The sequence below is a fragment of the Maylandia zebra genome, linkage group LG14 (assembly GCF_041146795.1).
Source record: "Maylandia zebra isolate NMK-2024a linkage group LG14, Mzebra_GT3a, whole genome shotgun sequence".
Lineage (NCBI taxonomy): Eukaryota > Metazoa > Chordata > Actinopteri > Cichliformes > Cichlidae > Maylandia > Maylandia zebra.
The window spans coordinates 20,327,346-20,338,588 of NC_135180.1; the positions used below are offsets into that span (position 1 = coordinate 20,327,346).

Sequence of the window (11,243 nt, forward strand, 5' to 3'; positions counted from 1 at the left end):
TAAAGTAGGTCAGTTTACTTAAAGATTTGTTTTTTATCACAGTCCATCCTTGACCCAGCATGCATATCATTGTTTCATTGTTATGCAGATGACTCACTGATTTACCAGCTACTGAAACGTAAATCCATGACTCCTCCAAGGGCCTCAGTGGACTGTGTAAAGCAGGGGTGTCAAATTTACAGCCTGGGGGCCAGAATTGGCCTGGCAAAGACTCCAATCCAGCCCACTGGACACCTTTGGAAAATGTGAACAACTGCATAAATTTTTACCTGCGTTTTCACAGTTTTAAAGCTGTTTCTATTGATAAAGACCAACCCTGCCATTGCCATTCATACTACACCAAAGTAATAGATAAACAATTACATTTTCTGTGAATTAAGAAAAACGTTATATTTCATAATTACAGTACGATGTGAGCAATGAACTAAGAGAACGTTTTATGTAATCACATAGTTCGTTCCAGCCCACTTAGGATCAAAGTTGGTTGTTGTGGCCCATGATGTTAACACATAATTTTGTTAATCATTGTGACTGGAACTCCTAACCTCCACAATCTCTGCCTTTTGAGGATTTATATTTTTTTAAATAAACACGTAAATAAATACATAAATGCTCTCGTTAAAGTTAGCTTTTTTCAGCTACCTGCAAAAGTAAAGCCATTTCTGAGCTTCAGAGACTTTCAGATGGTAATCCATTCCTCAGTTTCATCTCGACTTCATTTTTTGTAACAGTTGTCCAGGTGTCATTGCTTACATAGTCAACTTTAACTAGATCCAAAACCCAGAGGCATGGCTGTTAATTGGCACATACAAACAAGCCCTCATGTCCCCCATATTTGCTTCCTTACACTTCCTTACACTGGGTGTCATTTGGTTTTATTTTTACTCACTTTGTCCATCCATCCATCCATCTTCATCCGCTTATCCGAGGTCGGGTCGCGGGGGTAGCAGCCTAAGCAAAGAGGTCCAGACCTCCCTCTCCCCAGCCACCTCCTCCAGCTTGTCCGGGGGAATACCAAGGCGTTCCCAGGCCAGCCGAGAGATATAATCTCTCCAGCGTGTCCTGGGTCTGCCCCGGGGCCTCCTCCCGGTGGGACATGCCTGGAACACCTCGCCCAGGAGGCGCCCAGGGGGCATCCTTGCCAGATGCCCGAACCACCTCAGCTGGCTCCTTTCGATGTGGAGCAGCAGCTGCTCTACTCTAAGCCCCTCCCGGATGGCCGAACTTCTCACCCTATCTCTAAGGGAGAGGCCAGCCACCCTTCGGAGGAAGCTCATTTCCGCCGCTTGTATCCGCGATCTCGTTCTTTCGGTCACTACCCACAGCTCGTGGCCATAGGTGAGGGTAGGGACGTAGATCGACCGGTAAATTGAGAGCTTCGCTTTTACACTCAGCTCCCTCTTCACCACGACGGACCGGTGCAGCGTCCGCATTACTGCAGCCGCAGCCCCAATCCGTCTGTCGATCTCCAGCTCCCTTCTCCCATCACTCGCGAACAAGACCCCGAGATACTTGAACTCCTCCACTTGGGGCAGGAACTCATCCCCGACCCGGAGTGGGCACTCCACCCTTTTCCGGCTGAGAACCATGGCCTCAGATTTGGAGGTGCTGATCCTCATTCCCGCTGCGTTACACTCGGCTGCGAACCGCTCCAGTGCGAGCTGGAGGCCCTCACCCGATGAAGCCAACAGAACCACATCATCCGCAAAAATCAGAGATGAGATTCTGAGGCCACCAAAGCGAAAGCCCTCCGCCACTTGGCTGCGCCTAGAAATCCTGTCCATAAAAATTATGAACAGAACTCACTTTGTGTTTTATTTTTTATTTAAACCCTTTCTTTTTGTTCTGTGTTTCAGCACTTCGGTGCACTTTCAAAGTGACCATTCTATAAAACATATGTGTATGTGCATGCATGTGTTTGATGTCTCCTGCTCTTGTGTGCTGGCTCCAAACCTCCCCTCAGTGTCTGTTCCTCCTCCTTTTGCATCTGCCTGATGAGCTCTAAGTGTCAATCTCAAAGAGAAAGAAAGGGTAATCGAGCTATCGCTCGTCTGTCTCCTGTTTACTCTTTGTGCTTTGTTCCCAGCAGCAGCAGAAGCACAAATGGTGTACACATCCATAAACATTATTCTATGTGCGTATATAGTGTGCGTCATGGAGGAAGTCCTCCCACGTGTGTTATGTATATGAATGAAAGGCTTTTTACAAAGTGAACAGCTCCACCCCAGGAAATCCATGACTGTGCTTTCCAGAAATAGAGTATTACTTACTTAAGGTGGAACTACTGCATCACCAATTAGTTTCCAGAAGAATCCAAATATGGCAGAGACTGGGTTGTGCTGCCTGTTGGAAGGACTACTTGTAGATGAACCCATTCTCAAAGCTATGCAAGCATGTGGTTCATCAAAGTGGCGCATTCAATTTCCCACGCTACAATGTACATGCAGAAAATTCTGACGTGCTTGCACGCACACACATACACACACACACACACAAATGGACCATAGGCAGAGCAATAGAACAAGGTGTAGGCGTTGTGACGCAAGAAATATGAGTCACTCTGACACAAAGCGGTTATAACAGAAACTGCTGTGATAGTATTACCTCTCCAGCAGGTCAGATGTTTTTTGTTGTTGTTGTTTTTTGTTTTGTTTTTTTTATTTAAGAAATGACCAGAAATGGTGATACACATGACTTTAAATCTGAAACCTTTCTTGGGACATGCTATCAGGTTTATGAGTAATTATAGGACTCTAGCGATAGATTGTTCCTCTAAACTCAGAGATATGATGATGCAAAAGGCTGTAACTATAGCAACACAAATCTGCCATCCGAGGGAGGCACTCTGCCATGTACCCATGTTGCATTTTCAGCATTTCACTTTCGAAAAGGAGAGAAGACAGGGCAGGGAGAATGTAGAAGAAGGAGAAATTTATTTATTTATTTTTTTGTAACTGGCATTTAAATGTGTTTGTGAAGGTTTTAGTTAACATAAGCACCTCTGTGCCACAAGACTGTGTAAATAGTTTGTTTGTAAAGGCCAGCTTTACACGTGATTCCCTCTAAGAGCTTTACTTTCAAATCAGAGGCAATACGATCTAGAAGCAGGCAAACTCCTGCTGCACTGCCCAGCTCTTCCACAAGAGGGGGTGAACTCTGCCTTTACCTTGAGCAGCTGCCAAGTACATACCGAACTATTGCCCAATCCTGTTTGTCACATCAGTTGGGGGGGGGAAAGGCAAACCTGATAGAAGGTTGCAGCATTTTCCAGGGATATAGAGGTCTTATTTGAACAGAGATTAGACAGCTGTCTCGCTTGATAATTCAATGCGAAACACTAACTTTTCCATGTTGTTGCACAGAGGAAACACAAGCCTATAAAGTTACACAATTGTGAGCGTTGCCAAGGTGCAGTTATTGGGTTTTCTATTTGTGCCATTAGTATGGAATAAGACATTAACACTGGGTAATGCTTGGGAATAATTGCCCCCTCAAACTGCTTGCAGACTTTGTTAGCAAACAGTACGGGGCACTTGGATAACACACCCGCACACATGCACACAGGCACTGCACAGATGGGAGACAGATGTTTCATAGACAAGGTCAAGGAGTCCATAGAGTAATTGTCTGCTCCACCATTTCTCAGTATTCTCTGCATTGTTTGGATCACCACATCCACATAAATCCTGGAAATTTCCTCTGGAATGGAAACCATTCCAGTTTTGCTCTTGTAGACCTGTACAGAGTTTTCTTTTCATGTTTTATCTCTAGCACAAACACACACACAAACATGCACATTAGGACTTTTCATCCAGGCAAATGTTGACATTAAATCTAAAGAAACTTAAATCCATCCCAATTAAATCTAGTCCTGGATTGTTGTTTCATTTGTTATCGTCCTCTTTGTGTTTAGAGAAAGTGCTGGGGATGAGTGCTACAGAGGGATGATGGGACATAAGGAGAGGAGGAGAAGTTTCTAATCTCATTATCTCTGCCTAAACTAATCCACCACAATCGATACCGCCAAATCATCAACAAGCTTTTACATATATTGTACCCATCACAACACAGACACAAACCTCTGTGTGAGATATATGCTTTGTAATTTAAGGTGAGGTAAAGATGTCGGATATGAAAGACGCACTCCTGCTGGGATCAGAAGGAATTAAGAAAACCATCCTGCATGGAGGGAGTGGAGACATTCCAAAGTTTGTCACAGGAGTGAAGGTACTGTAGGCCGACTTCATTTAAACTTTTGGATTATTCTACCACGGATAGGCATAAAAAAACATTTGACTTCATATTGTCTCCGGAGCCCAAAATTAATCGTATTTGACCATTTTTCATGTGATAGGTTAAATTAAAACTATAACTCACAAAGCGAGAAATATAACTCATACTAAAACTGCAGTTTTAATATGTGCACTTAATTATCATAATGTCATCAGCATCACAAGACCATGCAGAAGAAGAAAGGCAGCGACTCTGTGTTATAACACTGTTGTCTGTGGCTAATTTTGATTTTAAGCAGAGCAGATGTACCTTTTTTTAATTACAAAGGAACAGAATGACTGTCTGCACAATGAGCTCAGGAGCTAACTGTGTGTTGCACTTCCTTGAAGTAGTATTTTAATATACACAAAATTAACAATAAGGGAACACAGTTCAGAAAGTTGAACAACAGAGTACAGAAGTTCATATATTTAGCTTTTTAAATATTTGTGGATTTTATCTCCATACTGTGTGCTTATTATTTAATAATTTGCCGCAGGAGGGGCAAAGAGGGATGAGCATGCTCAAGTTACTGTAGTTCCCAAGTTATTGCCAGTAGAGGTCGATAGAAGATGTAGCGGTTTATAACATTTTAATGAGATTTTAATTTTATTTTATGACAATATAAATTATAAGAACATTCTTCAAATGAGAACTGAATTTGAAAAAATGGCTTGGACGTTAAAGACGTATGAAGTTCTCCTTATCTCAGTTACATTATGTGTCACTACTGATCGAGGCTAACTGACTGTCTCATACCCTGTTCTTGTGTTTTCCTAATAATGTTTACTACTCGTTTCTCATGTGCCACTGAAGCCTTTCACAAGGGTCATGAACTCATTGATGAATTTTACTGGTGCTGCGCATTAAAGAACTGGTTTTTCTTTGTTACTACAGCTTGCACACAGTTCTTTTAAAAGGTTTCCATTCCTTGGATATTACAGAACCAGACAACCTTGGCATGTGTGACCTTCCTCCTGTCTGTCTCCTTTGTTGAGTAACTGAGCTGTGTGAAGCTCGTGACGTAACATTTTTGCTGAGATGCTCAAATTTCACTGTTATTCAGACCCATATTTCACCATAATATCTTTTCCCATCACTGAGGTTTGAATACGTTTGCACTTCCTCTTCCACTTTATTCTTCTGGTATTTACACTCATGCTATCGCTATGTTATGTAAACTAACCTGTTTGGGGAGGTACTGCCATCGTTTTCTCCAGTTTGTCCATTCTGTAGAGTACTGTGTAAAAATCTTGATCCATCCATTCGCTTCCGCTTATCCTTTTCAGGGTCGCGGGGGGCGCTGGAGCCTATCCCAGCTGTCATAGGGCGAAAGGCGGGGTACACCCTGGACAGGTCGCCAGTCTGTCGCAAATCTTGAGTCAACCTTAATTTCTTTATCTTTTGCTTCCAAGGAGTCAGACTTTTTTGTCATTTTTAAAGTGGTCTTGAAGCTTTCTGAAGCTCTTTTAAAACTGTTCCTTTGGACATCGGCTGCTTTTACATTTTCAGCCCAGTCCTCATCATATAAAAAGGCACCTAAGTCAAGAGATCAACCAGTGTTGTGGCTACACACAACAGTCAACATAGCAAAGAGACTATTTTAAATTGTGTCTTTAGGCACTTTTTTACCAGCAGCCGGATGCAAAAGCAAATGATTTGTTCCCATTTCTTTTGTTGAATCTATGGAAAATGCCAAAGATAACACAGTTTGACAGACATAAAATTTTATTTTTGCACCAACAGGTGATTGCCAAAGAGCTGTTAGCTGAAAACTTGGTATATCTCCTCGTGGTATACAATGTGTCCCTGAAAGACTTTAAAGACACCGGATAACATAAACAGTCTTTAAGAATAGGAGAAAATCTGAAGCCTCATCTGAAATCAGTGGAAGGGTGGCTGTTAATAAGCTATTCTTATAGAAAGGAAAGAGGTGGGGAAAAGGCTGAGGGGTGCAAAACTGCACAAGAACTGGACTGAAAATCAGGTCCAACAGGTTTGATGGAGTGATGAATTCAAATTTGACATTTTTGGTTCAGCTCAGGAGAACACAGAGGCTCTTTAGTGGTTTAAGGGTGTTGGGGATCTTGTTAAAATTGGTGAAATTATGAATGCAGATGAGTTCAGGCAGATTTTGATCCATCATGCAGCACCATCAGGAAAGCATTTGATTGACAGTGGTTTCATTTTTGTACAAACCTTCTATATTGTGTTTTTCCATTACGTTTTCAATAAAACACTTAACTATTTCCTATTTTCCTAGCAAATATGAAAAAATAACAGGCGACTCTACTGTATGTAGCAGATTCACACAGCATGGGCCTTTTTCTCCTTACTATTTATCCAGGTGACCTTCCACTTCCGCACGCAGCTGTGTGACGACGAGCGCACGGTGATAGATGACAGCAAAGCGGTTGGAACACCCATGGAGATAGTGATTGGCAACATGTTTAAGCTGGACATCTGGGAGACCCTGTTGTCCTCTATGAGGATCGGTGAAGTGGCGGAGTTCTGGTGTGACACCGTTGTAAGTGCTAATAAAAGCTTTGGTTTTGTATTTATTTGATTGCACGCTCCCTAATTTTCTCACTCGTCTAACTCAAAGTGGATTACATCCTGTTGATCCAAACTTAGTCTGAAAAGTGTGTCCGTGCAGACAGAATGACATCATGCTGCAGATGTGTGAGTTATAAACAATGCTTTAAATAACAAGGAAACAAACTAACACAGGATGAGATGTGTTCCAGATATAGAGGTTGAAGGTTAAGGTATATATGGGACACACAAGTCTTCATAACTTTTGGGTTAGAAGAAAAACTAAATCATCATTTTGTGGTTTTAAACAAACATTCATGCAGCAATAATAACAAGTCGGGTACCGGCTAAAGTTTTACTTTTAATTCACTGAATATATGATTGTTTTTATGAATAATTGTCATCTCATACAGATAAACAAAGACAGATAAAAACTAACAGATAAACAGATCGATCCCTGCAACAGGCTTTATAATATAGACATGCTACCTCAGAATATGTTGTCACATGTTATGTAATCCATAACTTTTTAACTTTTTATGCTAGCGTGTGTGTGTGTGTGTGTGTGTGTGTGTGTGTGTGTGTGTGTGTGTGTGTGTGTGTGTGTGTAAGAGACAGATGGATCGAGGCATACTGTCATTAATCCGCAGCAGCCTCACTTTTCCCTAATCGGCTCTGACTCCTGCTGAATCAGCACTACTGACTCCCCTCCACTCTGATTAGATTTGATGGGGCTTAGAGCTTTTATTCACTCCGAACAACACGTCTGCACGACATAGCCTGCTCCACTGGCTGTGTCGTGCGCTGCCACTCTTCACCCAGCAGAGGGCAAACATAACTTGTTAAGAAAACAAGCTCCAGGGAATGCTGAGTAACTCAATGTAAAATGTTTAGTGCAAAGCTTCAAGATTCTTTATTGTAATTATGCAGTCACATAATGAAATTCTTTGTGTTTAAGTGTCAGCTTAAAACAGGCAAGATTTAAAACAGAAACACACATTAAATAGGCAAACATCCTGGAGCTCATTCCAGCTACCACAGGGCGAGAGGCGGGGCACACCCTGGACAGATCAATAGGGAAACAATTAAAAGTAATATGTATGGAATGTTGCAAAGGGTTGTCCTGTTACTTTTCAAGCAATAAAATTATATCTCTGTGCTGGATTATTAGAGCAGAATTAATAGTGTCACAATTAATATCAGTGTGATCACAGTTCAGCTTCTAAGCATCTTTAAACCTGTTCATTTGGTGTAAATTATGTAATGAATGAGCAATGTTCAGTCAGCACGATAACAGTGTTTTTTTTAGTTGCTGAGTGATGCCATATCGCCATAAAACATATAAATATTTAACAGACAGCCATTTCAAAGACACCAAACTCATGAGGCACAGACTAAAAGTCATGGACTGTTTCGTGATCCACCTCAGTCACTTTAAGTCTTGTATCACCTTGTGATCCTCCTTTCCAGCACACTGGTGTCTATCCACTGGTGTCCAAAAGCATGCGACGCATCGCTGAGGGCAAAGACCCAGTCGACTGGCACATCCATACATGCGGCATGGCCAACATGTTTGCCTACCACAGCCTTGGCTATGAAGACCTGGATGAGCTGATGAAGGAACCGAAGCCGCTCTACTTCGTCCTGGAGCTGCTCAAGGTGAGAAAGAAGAAAGACAACCTGCAAGCTCGCCTACCAAATAAATGCTTTTTAAATTAGGAATATATTTGCATTAAAGGGGTTTAGCATATCTAGACGGGGATGTCAAACTCACTGTACACTTTAATCATAAATGGGCTGTCAGTATAAAGAAGTTTCATTTCACACTTAATCCCTGAGATGTCTGAGTATTAGAAAAAGATTTCAAAGTATATCTCAGTTTTTCTGCATAACAAAGAAACACTGCTGTAGTAAATGAAAGAAATCTGTCAGTATGACTCTTGTGAGTTGTGAGAAATAAATATTTAAAATTAGGGAACAAGTTCTGGTAGCCGGGATTGGAGCCTTTGTCAGGTCTATTTTGGCCCTCAGGCCTTATGTTTGACATCCCGGCTCTGTAGTATAATTGATGGAAAACTGAAGTCCGTGTATGTGCATGTGTGGCTGACAGGTGCAGCAGCCCAGAGAGTACGACAGGGAGACGTGGGCTCTGAGTGATGAGGAGAGGCTGAAGGCCGTTCCTGTGCTGCACGGCCAGGGAAACAAACTCTACAAACAGGGACGTTACCAAGAAGCCACACAGAAATACAAGGAGGCCATCATCTGCATTAAAAATGTTCAGACCAAGGTTAATACTTGAAAAAATTGATCCAAGGCAGAAATTCCTTTACAAAGCACTGATTTGCCATTATATATAGGCATGACTTTGAACCTCTTCCTCCCATATCAGGAGAAAGCATGGGATGTCCCATGGATGAAGCTGGAGAAGATGGCCAACACTTTAACACTTAACTACTGCCAATGTTTGCTCCGCATGGAGGAGTACTACGAGGTCATTGAGCACACAACCGACATTATCAATCAGCACCCAGGTTTGTCACTCATCACAAGCTTTTTAACTCGAGCAAGCGAGGGATCTTAAAGCAGGGGGAGAATTCTCTGCCAAGAGTATTATCACACTTTCCAGCCAGTTGTGAAAGACTGTCACATGGTTTACAGTTTATTCAGGCTTTTTTATATGCCGGGCATGTTTTCATACTGTGAGAATGAGCGTGTGAATTTTTTTATGACGCTTGTAATTGCAGGTTGCATAGTCCCGTTAAAGTCTGATCCTGGTGCCTGTGCGTGTTTTTATCATTCATAGACCTAAACGGTTATGTCAGTTATGTCTTCTCTCACTGCAGAGCTGCATATTTCTATCGCATGACTGCCTGCTTGCAAATGCATAAACAAACAAGCTTATATTTGTCCTGCAGGCATAGTTAAGGCCTACTACCTGCGAGGGAAGGCCCACGTGGAGGTGTGGAACGAGGCGGAGGCCCGGCAGGATTTCAGCAGGGTGCTGGACCTGAACCCGGGCATGAAAAAGGCTGTTAAGAAGGAACTGGCCATACTTAACATGCGTATGGAAGAGAAGAACGAAGAAGACAAGCTCAAATACAAAGGCATGTTTTGACCTGATGAGACTGAGAGCTGATCGACTAAAGAAGAATTCAGCTGTTAAATATCAAACCTCTGCACAGGATACTCACCTACATGAGAGTATCTGATAAAATGATCCATCTTATAAACTGCAAGGTTGTATCAAACTCCAAATTATAGCTGACAACGTGTGTAAAAATGAAACGAAGAACTTTTCATTGTTAAAACCTGACTTATTGTGGTTTATATGTTGTGGATGTGCATTATGATTAAATTGTAATTAATATTTGTTTGTATTTTGACTCCATTATTAAGCATGGCCAAAATATGTACCCAAATGCTATAAGTCAGATTAAAGTCTGAAAGTCTGTACTTTAGTCATATCTTGATTATTTGATTTAAACTCCATTGTGTTGGTGTACAAAATTACAAAACCTTGTGGACCAAACTGTATATCCCTGAAGCCAGAAGCCATTTAGCATAAAGCCTGGGAAGGAAGAGACATCTTCCAGCAAAACGGAAAAACTTTGGTTATAATTTGTGACCTTTGGACTAACCTGGTTGTTTTTTAACCATTTTCCTGTCATTTATATTCCAACCATTTGCTGGTTATAATAACTTGGCATTTGCTCTATACTATGGAGACACGGTTGTGGTTATCTTAGTTTTTAAAGGCCACAAAGAAAGGGAGTACATTTATTTTCCACAAATTAAAATATTTTTAAAACTACTGTTCCGGTTTGCGACGTTGTTGACTCATCGAACTTATTTTTCCATTAACTGACTCGATTCGGGACCAGATGCTCATTATGAATGTGCCAGTAATTTAACTAAGAGGCAATGACCTGAGTTGTGTGAATGTTGTGGAAAATTTTAAATATTATCAAGTCGTCCTGTCAAAAACTGAGAAATTACTTTCTTAGTCTTGCAGAAACGCTGAACGTCCACAAGATGGAGCTCTAACTGTAGCTATACCTCTGCAGCAACCTGATCCCTGATGGGAAAATTACTCTGTCTCAGCAGCATTCACATCTGTCACAGGAGTGTGGGCACTGAAAACTACTCCTTAGTCCCTTCATATATTTACAAATGTGCTGTAAGCTGAACATAAACTGAATAGGAGAGAAACACTCGTGAACGACACAACTGATTTTAAGTAAATTCTTTAAGAAGAAAATACACTGAAAGCAGACGTGCCTCTGCGTGTACACTGAGATAATATACTAGCTCAATAGCATGACATCATACTGAGAGCTGGGTTTAATTCAGGGAATCCCCGTTTATCAGTGCTTTCCACCCAGCATCCCTATAACAGGTCACCGCTGAATGCTAATGCACCATCAAATGATGATGAA

General features: G+C 41.5%; 1 protein-coding gene across 1 annotated transcript; it reads left to right on the plus strand.

The window, feature by feature from the left end:
- Nucleotides 1–4,014: 4,014 nt before the first annotated feature.
- Nucleotides 4,015–10,258, plus strand: aipl1 (aryl hydrocarbon receptor interacting protein-like 1). The gene is made up of 6 exons (XM_004543820.3): nt 4,015–4,227; nt 6,620–6,799; nt 8,278–8,466; nt 8,918–9,094; nt 9,197–9,338; nt 9,723–10,258. The coding sequence occupies exons 1-6, from the start codon at nt 4,123–4,125 to the stop codon at nt 9,920–9,922; spliced, it is 993 nt and encodes a 330-aa protein (XP_004543877.2). The 5' UTR covers nt 4,015–4,122; the 3' UTR covers nt 9,923–10,258.
- The last annotated feature ends 985 nt before the right edge of the window (nt 10,259–11,243 follow it).

Coding starts and splice junctions, on each gene's coding strand:
- aipl1 (XM_004543820.3), top strand. CDS start 4,123: ATGTCGGATATGAAAGACGCACTCCTGCTGGGATCAGAAGGAATTAAG. Junction 4,228..6,619: donor AGTTTGTCACAGGAGTGAAG/GTACTGTAGGCC, acceptor CTATTTATCCAG/GTGACCTTCCACTTCCGCAC. Junction 9,339..9,722: donor CATTATCAATCAGCACCCAG/GTTTGTCACTCA, acceptor TTTGTCCTGCAG/GCATAGTTAAGGCCTACTAC.